The following is a 17,761-nucleotide window of genomic DNA, read 5'->3' on the forward strand; positions in this document are numbered from 1 at the left end:
GGAGGAGGTTACTGGAAGAATGTGTGCATCCTGGAGTACATATGGATTGTCAGAGGATTGAGAGAGAGAGAGAGACAGCAGTGTGAGTAATATTCCAGGTCGAAAATCCCATAGACACCAGTAGAGAACAGGGGGACATTTATATTGGTCGCTATTGGAAATCCCAGTTTATATCGGTTTCTACAGGAACCAGTAGAGTTTCCAGAAGAAACCAAACCAGATTCGGTTGAAATGAATAGAAACCATTATATGCAATAGGTCTGAAACCCATAGAAACCAATAGGAACCTTTAAGTGCAACTGGTCCGAAAGAAACCATTAGGGTTTACTGCTCTGAAAACCCATAGACCAACCAAAATACATTAATTATATTTTGTTATAAACAAACACAAAACACACAGTTCTACATATAATGGAATTATAGCCATGTTTTTTTTTATAACATCAAGTTGTTTGCCCTCCAGAAGCCAGATAGCTCAAATGGTAGAGCACTGGTATGGTTCACAAGAAGACCTGGGTTTGGTTCCTGGTCTGGGTATGTAATTTTCCCACATGTCATTTGTTTTTTTTCAATCCTGTTCATTCATATATTGGTATTCTATTGGTCTCCTACTGGTCCCATTGACATATATTTTTTTTTGGGGTATTTTCTACTGGTCCAGTATTTCACTTCCCTTCTTGAAACCAGTATATCCTACTGGTTAAATTTCCTATGGGATTTGTCATATTGGTTTTCTATGGGATTTTTGACCTGGGATCAGAGAATAGATGGGAGAAAACAGAAAAACCATCGATCTGCCTGTAATGTGAGACCATGAGCCTCATCATGGGAGATTCCAATAATTTTGAGAGCTTTAGATTGCACAGCATCTAGGAGAGACAGATTTGATGCTGGGGGCTGGGGAACTTTCTGGGAGCAGTACTCCATTGAGTTATGGACAAAGGTCCAGTAGGCTATAAATAGCTCTGATTTTCAAAGGCAAGACTTGGATCAATGGAGGATGCCCGGTCTGTGGCTGGCTTTGCAGGCCAGCTTCGCTTCGGTAAGTAATGCTGTCGGCCCTGGAAAGGTTACGGTTGCTGGTGAGGTCTGGAAGTTCAAGAGACAGCTTTCAAATTAAATGAAATAAAATAAATTGGACTAAAAATGATAATGTGGGAGATTAAAAGTCTCATCAAAAGTTTTGTGAAATAAATTATGATAAAACGAGAACAATGCGACTGTGTCGCCAATATGCCGACGCAGAGTCCCACAACGGGTAGATGACATCACTCTGCATATGTATGGGTAGGGGATCACGTTTGTGAAATTTCGTGTTGATCGGATAGGTTCGTTTTTTATCCAAGATGGCTGCCAAACCACGTGATCTATGACATCATTTTCAAACTACAGACTTGGCATTTAACATGGAATATTTGTTTTTTCTTGACGGGTTCACTTTCTGAACTCGGTATATCAATCTGGTGAGTTTCTTTTATGCTTCGGTGATTTCTTTGTTAAAAGAACCATGTCACTGATTGTCTGTCGCAGCAAGAAGTCAATAACAGGATTATATCACAGGTGGCGTGACAAAATGTACGGACAGGTACATTTGACGATTGGCTTCACAATCGGGTATATAAGGGTTGTTGCGTTCGGTATTAGTGGAAAACAACTGCTGCACGTCTACAAAAGTTATTGCCACTTCCCCTGGAGATGGTCCGTCAACTGGACAATGCTGTTTGTCATTTAGTGGTGGCTTTACGAAATTCCGGCATGAAACAGCATGCTATTGCTTGGCAGTATGGCATCACTCAAGGTCAGGTGTCAAAGATCCTGAAACGAAATGCTCAGAGGGGTGTCCCTACTCCAATACCGAGGCCAGGACGTCCCCGCAGAACCACAAGGAGGGATGATCACCAGCTGCACCGGTTAGTCCGCAATGGCCATACCAAGTCAGCTAATCGGCTTAGGGCTGAGTGGCAGCAACTGACAAATGTGCCTGTATCCAGAAGGCTAGTCAACCAACGACTGGTTCAAGCAGGCTATCGTGCCAGGCGTCCCCTGAAAAAGCCACGTCTGACCAGAAAACACCGCCAGCGCCGATTGCAGTGGGCCAGAGAGCACCGTCAATGGCAGTCAGGACACTGGAATCACGTGATCTTCAGTGACGAGTCTAGATTTCTGGTATATCGTCAAGATGGCCACGTCCGAGTGAGCAGACAAGTGCAGGAAGCCTACAACGAAGATTGTATAGTGCCAAGAGTCCAAGCTGGAGGTGGTGGGGTGACCGTTTGGGCTTCTTTTCATGCAGGGGGCAAAACTGACCTGGTTGTTCTGAATGGAAACCTGAACCAGTTCAAGCACAGGGCCATTCTGGAAGAAACATTGCTTCCATTTGTTCGTGCAGCCTTTCGAGGAAACTTTGTCTTCCAAGATGACAATGCACGGCCTCATCGTGCTCGCATGATCCAACACTTTCTTGCTGACCGTGGTGTAGAGCATATGGAGTGGCCTGACATGTCCCCGGATATGAATCCGCAAGAGAACCTGTGGGCAGAATTAACGCGTCAAATCGACAACTTGGACCAGCAGCCTGCCTCTGTGCGTGAATTGCAGCAGGCTATTGTAACTGCATGGTAAGCGATTCCTGTCCAAACCTTGGCAAATCTCGTGAACAGCATGCCTCAACGTGTACATGCTCTCCTGAATGCTCGTGGGGGTTAAAACGAAGTACTGAACTGTAATTTTACTGTCCGTAATACCAGTCGTAATTTAACTTTTGGTTTTGTTAAAAAAAATTTTGGCTAATGTGCAAAATAAAGAGATACTTCTGGAAAACGTACAGAAGTTTAACACAGTACTGTCTGTGAATTGAGTTCGATATCAGTTTACATCACTTTCAAGGATCAATTTATTTGCTTCGAAATGTCAAATGTGGTTTTTGTTTCTTTTAAAGGTCACATTAACAAAGTCTAGAATAATTTCAACATAATTCCAATGAACTTTTGGTTCTGAGACATCTTGAAAAGTCAGTTCACCCCCACAAAAAAAATATTCTATATTAAATGCCAAGTCTGTATATGCAACAGTGCTGTTAGATGATATTTGTAAAATGTGCATCGATAGGGTAAGTGGTTTCAGAGATATAATTATTGAATATTTTCCTTCAATCCAATATGGCTGCCAAACCATTTGACCTATAATGTCATAAATTTAATATTTCAATACAAATAATTCACAGATCACGTGCATGTAATTTCAGATTTTTAGGATAAGGAATTTGATTTAAACATTTTTGGCTGGTATACCACTTCACCTATGATGTCATTATCATGCTTTTGTTCCCCATTGGGAGTACTTGACAATGTGCGAAGATTCAAATTTTTCCATTTAGCGGATTCCGAGAATTATTTTTTTGATTATTTGCTTTTAATCCAAGATGGCTACCATACCACGTGACCTATGACGTCACAATTATCATAAAAACATTCTGCGTGGGTGTCACTCCTCCCCTGCAAGTTTCGTCACAATCGTACATATGGTTGCTGAGAAAAACGAGGTTTAGCCCTTACGGATGGACGGACAAACGGACAACCCTAAAACATAATGCCTTCAGCGACTTTGTTGGCGGAGGCATAAAAATCTAACTTTAGATGTGACTGTAACTTCAGATTTGTGCACATTTTTGCGGTATTGGCATGAATGCCAAAAAGCAACCTGAAACCCATTAGAGTCGATACATATTTGTTCAGTGAAGGAGAAGAGGCCGAATATTTTTCTGCAGACAAAATCTGGACTCATTAAAGAGTGAGGGAGAGTAAAAGGGCAACATTGACAGTGCCCCCACTTCAAGGGAAATCTTCAAGGGACATCGAAGAACATCCTGGAGAGCGCAGAGGACTAAAAGGGCAGAGGCTTATATTGACTGACGGTTAAAAAAATATATCAAATTGCAAATCAAGGTAGGGAATGGCACCACACTTAGCCGAACATAAATGACTACTACTAGCAACGGTACCTGCCCTATGGGCGGGGCTTCAATTGGGAGGCCCAAATGAAAAGGTAAAATATCAGAAATTGAAGGCTTTTTTATTTTAAACGATTCAGATAAACATCCGTTAAATCATATCACACGCAAATCATCAAAATCTAAACAGTATTTGTAGAATTTCAATAAAAGCCACATCACTGTTCATATCGGTAAATGATAATTCCATCGTGTTTGGAAAAACTGGAAAATCTTATGATAATTCACCAAATGTCCATCCGTTTGTCTGTCTGTCTGTCCGTTCGAAGGTACCGTAAAAACTGCTGAACCGATCGCAACGATATTTTGGGTGGATAATCGTGGGATCTCCAGGAGTAAAATAGGCTATTTCGTTTTCCCAATTTCAGCTTTGATCTCCAGCATTCTCAGGTTTGGACTCCCACATAACATTCGCGTTCGCATAACGTTCATTGTGACGATGTTGTTGTCCCGGGTGCCACACAAACGGCTGCACCGATCGCTGTATGGCTGCACCGATCGGACTTGGTGACCTCGGACAAAGACCTTTTATAAGGACACGGGTTGAAGCCCTGCTTGAGAGAATTCTAACTCATTTCAACTGAAGGAAACACGTATCGGGAGTACATACGACATAGCGATTGTGAACACGATTATCGATCACGATTCACGATCACGATCATCACGATCATAGTGTATCGATCACTGTGGGACATTTGGTGAATTATAGTAAGATACTGTTTAGATTTTGATGATTTGCGTGTGATATGACTTAACGGATATTTATATGAATCGTTTAAAATAAAAAAGCCTTCAATTTCTGATATTTTACCTTTTCATTTGGGCCTCCCAATTGAAGCCCCGCCTGTAGGGCAGGTACCGTTGCTAGTTGGAAAAATTGGAAATTGGAAAAACTGGAAAAACAATATAGCCTATTTTACTCCAGGGGGTCCCAGGATTACCCACCCAAAATTTCGTTGCGATCGGTTCAGCCGTTATTTTGCGGTACCAGGGAACAGACGGACAGACAGACAGACAGACATTTGGTGAATTTATATTAAGATGCACAAATGTTGTGGCAACAATATTTATTATTTGCTGAGTGGTTAAAATTAAATCTATAGAAAGAATCGAGCTGAGCGCAACTCATGTCTATGTCTTCTTATGTCTTCTAGCAACCATTCAAATTGGTTTAAAATACCTTTAGTCAGTGCAGTATACCGTTTATGCTACCAGGTGAGCACCATGGGTATTGCCCCTATGTTCATGGCTGACAGGTTGGCCAATGATTGATTGAATTGTGATGTGAAATGGAAAGCCTTGCATGCTTGGAGAGACGATCACTGTGTGTATGAAATGCATTATCTGTAACATTGTTTGTCCACCATATTACAGTAGAGAAAGAAGATCTTCACCAAAATTAAATCAATTCTTCCTTGTGACACACCGAATCTGTCCACCAGGTTTCTACCGAATCTGTCCATAACTTTTGGAGATATTGTGCTATATGTCGGTTTTAGGTCTATCTCTCAGTGGTGAAGAATCGCTTAAAAATCCCTGATCCGGATCTGGATTCGAATCTTCACCCAAATTACATCAATTCTTCCTCGTCACACACCCAATCTGTCCACCAAGTTTCTGCCGAATCTGTCCATAACTGTTGGAGATATTGTGCTATATGTCGGTTTTAGCTCAATCTGTTACTGTTCCCCCCTCTGGGCCGGTGCTCCTGCCTCACACCTAGCTCGGCTTCACGCTGTTGAAACCAAAGCTTTCAGAATCATTGGAATCTCCCGCAATGAAGCTAACTCCGAGGGCCTTTCACTCCCCCCATCACCGCAGGCAGGTAGGTAGGTGGTCTTTCTGTCTTCTACCGACTCCTCTCCGGCCTTGCTCCCCCAGCTCTCTCTGTGCTCTGTCCCCCCAATATTCCTTCAGGTCGCACAAGATCTGCCTGCAACCCTCTTATGGTTAAACTGCCAAAATCTAGGCTCTCTGCTCACCTTCACTCTTTCATTCCCCTTTTCTCCCGCCTCTGGAACAAACTCCCCCACTCCCTTCAATCCCACTCCTCCCTCCAGGTCTTTAAAACAGCTGTTCACCACCATCCCCCATCCAAAACCTTGATCTTTTCTACCCCCACTAATTCACCCCAGATACACTTTTTTTTGAAATTCCAACTTCTTTCCTGGAAGTCCTTGCAGTGTTCATATGTTTTATACCTCTCCCACCTCCCCCAAAGCCCTCCCCCTCCCACATTTCTCCCGATGTGCCTGCTCTCAAATGTTGTGTTTGTGTCCTTCCCCCTCTCTCCCCATCTTGTCTGCCGCTCCCCTTATTTTTTGTGTTTTGTGTGTCGGTTTGACTTTTTGTGTGATTAATGTTAGCTCTTTCACGAGCCTCGATCTTGTATCCAAAAAAAAAAAAAAAATCTCAGTGGTGAAGAATCACTTAAAAATCCCTGATCTGGATCTGGATTCGAATCTTCACCAAAATGTAATCAATTCTTCCTTGTCACGTACCCAACTTGTGCACTAAGTTTTCGCCCCAATCCATCCACAACATTTTGAGATATCTTGCTATATATCGGTTTTAGCCCGATCACTCAATGGTTAAGAATCTCTTTTAAAAATCTCTGATCCAGATCCAGATTCAAATCTTCACCAAAATGACATCAATTCCTCCTTGTCACACACCCAACTTGTCCACTAGGTTTCGGCTGAATCCGTTCATAACTTTGAGATATCCTGCTGTATATCGTTTTTGGCTTTAACCCTCAATGGTGAAGAATAACTTTAAAAATTCTCGTATCCGTATCCGGATCTTCACCAAAATCAAATCTTTTCCTCCTCGTCATTAACATTAATAACTTAAATTCCTGTTGACGCTCAAAATATGGAATTTTGCATTGCTTCACCTTCATTTCCTCAGCACAAAATGGGAGACAAAAGTGAAAGGAAAGTTTTTCTCCCATCATGCTTTGCTATGTAAAAAAAAGTCTTCATTCAAGTGAAAGTTGGTCAAGTTTTTAGGGGTCTTTCAACGGAAACCCCTAATAAGGGGGTACGCATCTTTGAGGCTAAATAATATTTTGTTGTAGAATAATAGCAACCTGTGTGATTAGTGTAATATTCGAATTACTTGTTTCTGCTGCTTTGGCTCACAGTGCAAAGGCTCCGGAGGAGGTGCAGCAACAAGCGGATAATGCAACCTGCACCACCACCACCACCATCACCACCACCACCACCACCACAAACAACAACATATCTAGCATCACTGGAAAAGAGATTCTATTTGAATCTATGGACAAGCCCAGTGACTGGCAGGAAGGCACAATGCAAGGCCAGCAAGAATATGATGGTCTGCAGAGCAAGGTCAGTGAGGAAGCTGTTCAAGAAGTGCAGGTGCAAACAGAAACAATTAAATAAATTATGGAGAGGTATACTTCCACCACCAATATAATCTTCTCTTGTAGTGTTGATATGCAAGTTGGTCTATATGGCTTGATACCCCTACGAGCAAACATATTGTGTGGTTGTGTTATAGGTAAGTGACTGATGGACAGAAGTGAGGACTTGGGCTCATGACAGTTCACGAGGGTCGTTCTTAGCTACATAAGGCAAAAAAGTTTTTAAATTGTTTTACTCCTAACCTTTAATTATTTTGGTGTTGAGGTAAAACTTCTGCCTGTGAAATATTGTTTGAATCCATCAAGGTTCAGGGGTTTCACAGCAACTCATGGTTGCCAGCGTTGTGCCCGATAAGCGTTGATTTCCTGCAATCGGGAAACCTCTTGCGATGTTCTGTCACAACTTTCAGCAGATACTGGGTTTGCTGTTCATCCCTAGTCAGGAGACGATTGTACTCTTCAATGAGAGCAACTGCACACACCAGAGTACAGCTGTACTGTATTCAATTAACTTAAAAACAACTTGAAAATGTGCAGTAAATAGCAATGTCATAGGTCAACTGTAATGGTCAAAATCACTGATATAGCAGTGGAGAATAAATAATGAATCAACTCCAAACATTTAAGCGAGCCAAATATGTGAAATTACAAACTCCGTGTGCAACCCCTACATTTTGCCCAAGTGGCTTGAAATTTCACCACAAGGGTAATTCCATACATACAAAAACTTTTAAGTGTTAGGAGCATGACTTTTCTAACTTTCATTTTTAAGAACCACCCTGCAGTTCACACACCAAAATTTTTTTTTATTCTTCTTCATTGTGCATGTCCCATTAAGTTGGGGTCACAGCTCTCAAAGCAAGTGTTGTTGGCTCACCAGGCCTGATGTTCCACTAGAGCTGGTTAGGGAAGGAATTTGGAATGTGATCGATCAATCCATGTCCAACATACATCCTTACTATAAATTCATGGACTGGTGTTTGTTTGTCGCGCTACTCCTCCTTCAGTTCTGGGCTGATTACATCCAGACTTGCTATTTAGGATCAGCATGTCTCCGATTAGTTTATAGGGGTGTTTTGCCAGTGGTCTTGGGAGGAAGGAGGGAAAGGTGGGGGTACAAATTCTCTATGTAAATGTGTATAGTGTAGCGCTACCTCCAGGTGGGAGACAGTATTACAAGTCCCAACCCTTTACAGTGCAGTGAGGTGTTCCCCTCACTTGAATTGTAAGCAGTAGGCATGTTTTTGATTAATACACGTAACTCGGATTATTTTTAATTTTGGGAGCATTTGAGGGAGCTTCTCAGCTGCTTATACACCGTCCAAACAAAGGTATGTGTCAGAAGAACGTTTTCATGCTTGGAACAAGATTACTTGAGAATAAACTAGAGCGATGTGACTGTGTCACCAATATGCCTCTGCATGGTCCCTGCCCATGGCAATGGGTACATGCCCTCGTTCACTGTCCTAAAAACAAGTTTGGTTTAAATCCCTTCAGCTGTTTAGAAGTCACATTTTTACCACATCGATTGGTGAAGCATTTTTGGAGAAGGGATTTTTTGAAATATCGACTTTCAATCTAATATGGCTGCCAAACCACGTGATAATATGACATAAAAAATGTACACTCTCCATATGCATGGGTAGGGGATCACGTTTTTGAAGTTTTGTGTTGATCGGATAAGGTTCACTTTTCTATCCAAGATGGCTGCCAAACCACATGACCGACGACGTCATTATTTTCAAACGATATGCAACAATGGTGTTATATGACATTTATTTTTATTTTTTATTTTTCTTTGGTGTACAAGATCGAGGCTCGTGAAAGAGTTAACATTAATCGCACAAAAAGTCAAACCGACACAAACCAACACGTAAAACACAACACAGGGGAGCGGTAGACAAGATGGGGAGAGAGGGCAAAGGACACAAACACAACATTTGAGAGCAAGGACATCAAGAGAACTGTGGGAGGGAGAGGGCTTGGGGGGAGGTGGGAGAGGTATAAAACATATGGACACTGCAAGGACTTCCAGGAAAGAAGTTGGAATTTCGAAAAAGTGTATCTGGGGTGAATTAGCGGTGGTAGAAAAGATCAAGGTTTTGGATGGGGGAAGATAAGAGATGGTGGTGAACAGCTGTTTTAAAGACCTGGAGGGAGGAGTGGGATTGAAGGGAGTGGGGGAGTTTGTTCCAGAGGCAGCAGAAAAGGGGAATGAAAGAGTGAAGGTGAGCAGAGAGCCTAGATTTTGGCAGTTTAACCATAAGAGGGTTGCTGGCAGATCTTGTGCGACCTGTAGGAATATTTGGGGGACAGAGCACAGAGAGAGCTGGGGGAGCAAGGCCGGAGAGGAGTCGGTAGAAGACAGAAAGACCACCAACCTGCCTGCGGTGAGTGAGTGAAAGGCCCTCGGAGTTAGCGTCATCGCAGGAGATTCCAATGATTCTGAAAGCTTTGGTTTCAACAGGGTGAAGTTGAGCTGGATGTGAGGCAGGAGCATGAGCCCAGAGGGGGGAACAGTCTTCCATTGAGCTGTGGATGAAAGCTTTGTATGTGGTGAGGAGCTCAGATGTGCCAAGGAAGGACTTCGCACGACGGAGGATGTCCAGTCGGCGACTGGCTTTGGAGGCCAGCTTGGAAATGTGGTTTTCCCAAGAAAGATCATGGCAGATAGTGAGACCCAAAAGCTTGAACGACAGAACTTCTTGGAGAGGATTGTTGAGAAAGTAGATGGGAGGGTTTTCTAGTCGGTCCTTTCGGAGAGACATTGTAAGAGTGTGAGATTTGTCAGGATTGAAAGACATGGTCCACTTGTTTGACCAGTCTGTGATTTTGTCCAGGTCTGCAGAGAGTGAGGAGGCTGCAGACTGCCGATCTGAGGGAAGAGGATTGGAGCGGCAGAGAGTGGAGTCATCAGCAAAGAGATAGAGAGGATTTTCCAGAGAGTCGGAGAGATCATTGATGAAGACCAGAAAAACCACAGGGCTCAGAACACGACCTTGGGGAACTCCAGCCAGAACATAAAGGGGCGATGAGAGAAATCCATTCAGGGCCACACGTTGACTATGAGCAGAGAGGAAGTCCGCAAGCTATGCATGGAGATTTCCATGGATACCATAGGAGGAGAGTTTGGTGAGCAGAGCTGGGTGCCAGACCGTATCAAAGGCACGTGATATGTCAAGGGAGACAGCTCTGATTTCCTATTTGGCATTGAGGAACTCCATCCATTGTTGAGACAGCAGAAGCAACATGTCCAGAGTAGAATAACCTGGTCTGAATCCAAATTGATGATCAGAGATCAAGCCATTGGAGAAGAGGAAGGATTTGATATCCGAAGCAATGATGGATTCCATGACTTTGCTGTTAATTGGGAGCAGGCTGATTGGTCTGTAGTTGCAAGGATCTGTTTTTGCACCTTTTTGTGTAAAGCGGTAATGTTTGCTGATTTCCAAGATGCTGGCAGATGACCTTGAGCAAAAGAGAGGGTGAAAAGAACAGAGAGAGGGTGAGATAGAGCGGAAGAGCAGGATTTTAGGACCCGTGGGCTGATGCAGTCTGGTCCAGTTGCAGAATCAGAGTCGAGGTTTCACCTAAACTTCTCCACCTTGTCAGGAGAGAAGGACACAGAGTCAAGGAGCTGTTGGGGTTGACTGGGTAAGGTGGGAACAGAGAGGGACGGGTTTGGGACACAAGATTTTGAGGCAAACACAGAGTTGAGGCATCGGCTTTGCCACGTGCAGCGTCAACTGTGTCGCCATTTGAGGTGAGGGAGGGGATGGAGGGGGAACAAACACCAGAAACGGATTTGACCAGACACCACCAGGATTTGGAGGAAGGAGACAGGTTTGAGAGTTCATTCTTGAGTGTGGAGAGATAGTGCTTCCTGGCACTCCTGAGGGTAGACACACACTTGTTCCGAGCTTGGTGGAAGGAATTGAGATTGCCTTCAGTTGGATTTGCCTTCCAAGAGGCAAAGGCAAGTTGTTTCAGGGCAACTGCCTCACCATAAGATTCAGTGTATCAGTGTACATTTGTAAGATTTCGCATCGATAGGATAAGAGGTTTCAGAGATATTGAAGGAGCTGTGGTCCCACGTAGTCGGAAGAATGGACGCGACAAAAAGCTGGAATTCGTCCGAGTTTCTTTATTGTCACAAAACAACTCGGGTACTCTGAAAAGCCCGTTTATCGGGCAGCAATATATATATACACACATTATCCCGGAGCGTTTGCCCGGGAAAGGCGAGAGGGGGCGTGGCCGGGCGTCCTGGCCGCGGCCTGGCAAGTCGAGGGCGGGCATGCCCGGGCGTCCTGGACGCGGCCTGGCAAGTCGAGAGCGGGCGTGGCCGGGCGTCCTGGACGAGCCCGGCATGGTGATCGCTCCGCGTCCTTGGTAGGTGCAAGGCGATTGTGTAAACCCAGCGGTAGCCGCTACACACGTCCCCCCAGAATCGACTTGCACCGGCAGGGTCAATTTGAGGGGGGTCCTGATGACCCGGCCGAAGCGACCCCTGGCGGGTCGTGGGGGGGGGGGGTCCGGTGTGGTGGTGGGCGGTCGAGTGGGGGGCACCGTGGATGGGGGGCGGCCTCGCCACGGCGGAAGGGCCAACCGTGGCGGTTGGTCGATGTCCACGTGCGCCGGCTTGAGGCGGTCCACCGCAATCCGGTCCGACCGACTGCCGATGTCGATGACGAACGACTTGTCGTCCCGTCGCAGGACCCGGAAGGGCCCGTCGTACGGCGGCCTGAGTGGCCCCCGATGTGCGTCATGACGCACAAAAACGTACTCCGCTGTGCGAAGCGCTGGGGGGACATAGGACTGGGGGTCACCGTGGTGGGATGTTGGCACGGGGGCAAACCGTCGGGCGGCCTCCTGGAGGTCCGAGCGCTGGTGAGCTGTGGACCAGGGACTGGTAGCGTCGGGCACGAATTCGCCTGGGACGCATAGCGCCTGGCCGTAGACAAGCTCGACGGTGGATGCCCGGAGGTCCTCCTTGGGGGCCGTGCGGAGGCCCAAAAGGACCCACGGCAGCCGGTCGACCCAACCGCCGTCTTGAAGGCTGGCCATGAGCGCGGCCTTCATGGAGCGGTGGAATCGCTCGCACAACCCGTTGGCTTGGGGGTGGTAGGCCGTAGTACGGTGGAGCTTGACCCCCAGGTTGCGGGCGACCGCGCCCCACAGCTCGGAGGTGAACTGCGGTCCGCGGTCCGACGAGATGTCCGCCGGTGCGCCGAAGCGGGCGACCCACGTGGCGATGAAAGCCTGCGCCACGTCGGCGGTGGTGGTGGAGACGAGGGGAACGGCCTCCGGCCACCTGGTGGTCCTGTCCACCATGGTGAGCAGGTGTGTGAACCCTCGTGATGGGGGGAGGGGGCCCACAAGATCCACATTGACGTGGTCGAAACGTCGTTCGGGCACGGTGAAAGGTGCCAGCGGGGCCTGGGTGTGTCGGTGGACCTTGGCCTGTTGGCAGGCTGTGCAGGTGCTGGTCCAATCGCGGACGTCCCGTCGAAGGCCATGCCAGACGGATCGCGCCGACACCAGCTTCTGGGAAGCTTTCCGGCCTGGGTGGGAAAGGCCGTGGAGGGAGGCGAAGATGCGGCGTTGCCAGGTAACGGGCACGATGGGGTGAGGCTGGCCTTGGGAGACGTCGCAGAGCAGGACAGTGTCTGCGAAGGGGATGTCGGCCAGGCGGAGGCCCGTGTTCGCCGCCCGGAGGGCTTGCACTGTGGTGTCGGTGGTTTGGTCCGCCGCCATAAGCGCGAAGTCCACGCCGAGGTGGACCGCGTTCGCGCTGGCTTGAGAAAGACAGTCGGCCACGGCGTTGTTTTTGCCGGCGACATGCCGGATGTCCGTGGTAAACTCCGACACGGCGGAGAGGTGGCGCTGTTGGCGGGCCGACCACGGCTCCGTGACCTTGGCCATTGCATAAACCAACGGCTTGTGGTCGACGAACGCCGTGAAGGGTCGGCCCTCCAGGAGGTGGCGGAAATGGCGAACGGCCAGGTGTAGACCGAGGAGCTCACGGTCAAACGTGCTATATTTGAGCTCGTTCGGCCGGAGCTGCCGGCTGAAAAAAGCGAGTGGCTGCCAAACCCCGTTCACCCATTGCTCATGTACGGCGCCCACCGCGTAGTCGGAGGCATCCGTGGTGAGGGCGATGGGAGCGTTGAGCACCGGGTGAGCGAGCAGTGTTGCGTCGGCGAGGGCCCGCTTTGAGCTTTGGAAGGCCGCGTCCATTGCTGCGGACCAGACGATGTCGTGCTTGGCCGGCTTGCCCTGGAGGGCTTCGTAGAGGGGCCGCATGAGTTGAGCAGCGCGGGGCACGAAGCGGTGATAGGAATTCACCATTCCCAGGAATTCCTGCAGGGCCTTTATGGAGTGGGGACGCGGAAACGTGGTGATGGCCTCGACCTTGGTTGGCAGCGGCACGGCCCCGTTCTTGGTGATGTGGTGGCCCAAAAAATCAACGGCCGTCGTGCCGAAGTGGCATTTGGTCGGGTTGACGATGAGGCCGTGCTCGCTGAGGCGCCCGAACAGTGTTCGGAGGTGGAGGAGGTGCTCGGCCCGGGACGTGCTGGCGACGAGGATGTCATCCAGGTAAACGAAGAGGAACGGCAGGTCACGCAGCACGCCGTCCATGAAGCGCTGGAACGCCTGAGCCGCGTTCTTGAGGCCAAACGGCATCCGTAGGAATTCGAATAAGCCGAACGGCGTGATGACGGCCGTTTTAGGGACGTCGGCCGCCCTGACAGGTACCTGGTGATATCCCCGTATGAGATCGATTTTTGAAAAAATGACCCGTCCTGCCAGACGGGTGGAGGAGTCTTGGATGTGTGGGATCGGATACCTGTTGGGGGTGGTAGTGTCGTTAAGGCGGCGGTAGTCGCCACATGGGTGCCAGCCGCCCCCTGGTTTTGGGACGATGTGTAGTGGCGAAGCCCACGCGCTATCGGAGCGCCGCACGATGCCGAGGTGTTCCAAAGCGTCGAACTCGGCTTTGGCCATGGCGAGCTTGGCTGGGTCGAGGCGGCGGGCTCTGGCGTAGACCGGCGGGCCCGTGGTTGGTATGTGGTGCTCGATCCCATGTCGTACTGCGACGGCCGAAAACGTCGGCCGCGTGAGGGCCGGGAACTCCGTGAGCAGGCGAGCAAACTCGTTCGCCGCCGGGAGGGCGCATGCCAGCTCGGTCAGAGTGGAGCTGCTCAATGTGCATACCAGGGAGCTGAAGGTCTCGGCGTTGATGAGGCGACGCCGTTGGACGTCCACCAGCAGTCCATGTGCGCAGAGGAAGTCGGCGCCTAGCAGAGCCATGGGCACGTTTGCGGTTACAAACGTCCAAGTAAAGCGTTGGCCGCCGAAGCAGAGGGCGACGTTGCGCGGGCCGAAGGTGCAGATGGCCGATCCGTTGGCCGCAACCAAGGAGGGGCCACAAACCGCGGACTGCCTGTCCTGATCGGAGGCGGGTATGACGCTCAGTTGGGCGCCGGTGTCGCACAGGAAGCGCCGTCCGGACGCTTTGTCCGTGATGAAAAGTAAGTTGCCCATGTGGCCGGCGCTCATGGCTGGTAATGAACGCCGGCCCGGCCGTTTCCCGGCCTGCCGAAGGTGCACAGGGGTCGGCATGTCTGGGCCTTCTGTCCGAACCTGGCATGATAGTAACACCACGCTTGGTCAGGTGGAGGCCCCGGTCGTCGTGCTGGAGGTGGTCGGCTCGGCGTTGCGGCCGCCAATTGCGTCGGCCGTTCGGTCGTCGACTGTGCCGGGTGCTCGGGTGCCATGGGCGTTGCGTCGGACGGCGGTGGGCCCCAGGTCGCTGCTGCAATGCGTTGGCCTGCCGCGGAGATCTTGTCGGCTTCCCTGGCGAGGGCGCGGGGATCCGTGATCGTCGTGCTCGCCAGGGCGAGGCGTACCGGGCTAGGCAGCTGACGGAGGAACAGCTCCCGGAACAGGAATGCCGGAGAGTGCTCGCCGAGCAGCGAAAGCATGTAGTCCATTCGCTCGGACGGGTGTGTGTCGCCGAGCTCGGGCAGGTCGAGCAGGCGCCGTGCGCGTTCCGCCGATGGGAGGGCGAAAGCGTCGAGGAGGAGCTTTTTAATCGCGTCGTATTTGTCAGCGGCTGGCGGGCTCTCGAGGAGGCGCGGGCCGCGGTGGCTGAACCGAGCGCTGCTACCATATGGTGGAAGCGGGTGTCGTCGGCCGTGATGCCTCGCAGGGCGAACAGGGAGTCCGCCTGGGTGAACCAAACCGCCGCGTGAGCCTCCCAGAAGGTAGGCAGTTTAAGGGCAACTGCCGTGTCCATGTCGGTAGGTCACCAATGAAGGAGCTGTGCTCCCATGTAGTCGGAAGAATGGACGCGACAAAAAGCTGGAATTCGTCCGAGTTTCTTTATTGTCACAAAACAACTCGGGTACTCTGAAAAGCCCGTTTATCGGGCAGCAATATATATACACACATTATCCCGGAGCGTTTGCCCGGGAAAGGCGAGAGGGGGCGTGGCCGGGCGTCCCGGACGCGGCCTGGCAAGTCGAGAGCGGGCCTGCCCGGGCGTCCTGGACGAGCCCGGCATGGTGATCGCTCCGCGTCCTTGGTAGGTGCAAGGCGATTGTGTAAACCCAGCGGTAGCCGCTACAATATAATTATTTAATATTATCCTTCAACCCAATGTGGTTGCCAAAGCATGTGACCTATGATGTCATAAATGTAATATTTCAATACAAATGGGTCAGAGATTATGTGCATGCAATTTCAGATTTTTAGGATAGGGCATTCAATTTAAACATTTATGTTTGGTATACCACTTCACCGATGTCATCATTATCATGATTTTGTTCCCCGTTGGGAGTACTTGACAGTTTGCCAAGTTTCAAATTTTTCCATTCAGCAGTTTCTGAGAATTTTTTCAAATTATTTGCGTTTAATCCAAGAAGCCTGCCATACCATGTGACTTATGACGTCACAATTGTCAAAAAGAACATTCTGCATGGGTGAGGATGAAAGGCAGTCTTTAGGTCCTTTGTGCTTTCAGTCTTGCTCTACGAGACCTGGACCCTTACCAAGGGCCAGAGAATGAGTCTTAACTCCTTCGGAACCAAGTATCTTTGGAGAATCTTTGGCTAGAGCTGGTCGTACTTTGTGTCCAATGAGCTGTTTCTGAGAGACTCAGATGAGATTTGTTACCTGTATGGTCCGTGAGCATCATCTGCGGCTGTCCACAACATGTGGGTCATTTTCCGGACACTGATCCAGCTCACCAGATACTCTCAGCAAGGGAGCGTCGTGAGTGGAGGAGGCCAAAGGGCCAACCACGTGCCTTGTGGTTGCAGCAGGTTGATCGACATCTCAACGAGATAGGGATGGGCCAGGCATTAGCCTGGGGGATGGCCAGACGGAGGCCCGTGGGGTACCGTCGGAAAGTGGATGCTGCGACGCGCTGCTCTGGCGCATGCTCCTAGACCTGACCTGACCATGGGTGTCACTCTTACCCTGAAAGTTTTGTCTCAATCCGACATGTGGTTGCTGAGAAAAACGAGGTTTAGCCCATAAGGACAGACGGACAACCTGAAAATATAATGCCTCCGGCCACCTTTGGGGGCGGAGGCATAAAAACTGTGAGAGGAACACCATGGCACTAGAAGAAGACGAACCGCCTTTAGAGGCCATTTTTCCCCGCGGAGTGGGGGTTGGCCTTTTTTTGGGCACCGCGGCCCCCTTTTTTTTTTGAAGTAATGTTTTATGGCCGGATGCCCTACCTGCCGCCAACCCTGTTAGTCGCCTCTTGCGACACACAGGGAATTACCAGTGAACTGGTACTCAATTGTCCGACCTCGGAAGGATGACGGGCTGGGGAACACCATGGCACTGTGCCAAAAAAAAGCAAATAATGACTGGCTTTTCTCTTCCTTCCTGTCTCTCTCCGTTTTACCATTTATACACAGTACTCAGTCCAATCACTTTCATGGAAGCCCATTCCTCTACTAACTACTCACAATTAATAGTGTATAAACAAATGTTGCCCAGAAAATAGAACACCAGTGCATAATTCAATTGAAATAAAACAATGAATAAAAAAATCGTACAAAAAAAATCTCGCAGTTTAGTGCCATTGATGCAGTGTCTTATACACCACATTATTTAACATGTCCAACTACTGCGAAACGGAAGTGATTTTAAAGTGGTAAAAAGGTTATTTGTCTTCTACAGTGTTCAAGTATATAATTCAATTTGAATAAAATAGACTTTAAAGGTCGTGGAAAAAAATACAGAAGTTCACTGCTGTAGATGCCAGCAACTTTTACACCACCTTATTCAACACTTGAAACAACACTTGAAAAAGGCCAACCCCCGCTTGCGGGGAAAAATGG

At 48.8% G+C, this 17,761-nt stretch overlaps 1 protein-coding gene across 4 annotated transcripts in view; it reads left to right on the plus strand.

The window, feature by feature from the left end:
* Nucleotides 1–17,761, plus strand: part of LOC137431862 (homer protein homolog 2) — a 103,736-nt gene that overhangs the window by 81,623 nt on the left and 4,352 nt on the right. For all 4 annotated transcript variants that reach the window (XM_068123640.2, XM_068123642.2, XM_068123643.2 and 1 more), the window contains one exon: nt 7,155–7,362. In XM_068123640.2, the coding sequence (XP_067979741.1) occupies nt 7,155–7,362 (208 nt within the window). The remainder of the gene's footprint in view (nt 1–7,154; nt 7,363–17,761) is intronic.

Source organism: Myxine glutinosa, chromosome 7, assembly GCF_964187855.1.
Source record: "Myxine glutinosa chromosome 7, kmMyxGlut1.1, whole genome shotgun sequence".
NCBI classification, from domain to species: domain Eukaryota; kingdom Metazoa; phylum Chordata; class Myxini; order Myxiniformes; family Myxinidae; genus Myxine; species Myxine glutinosa.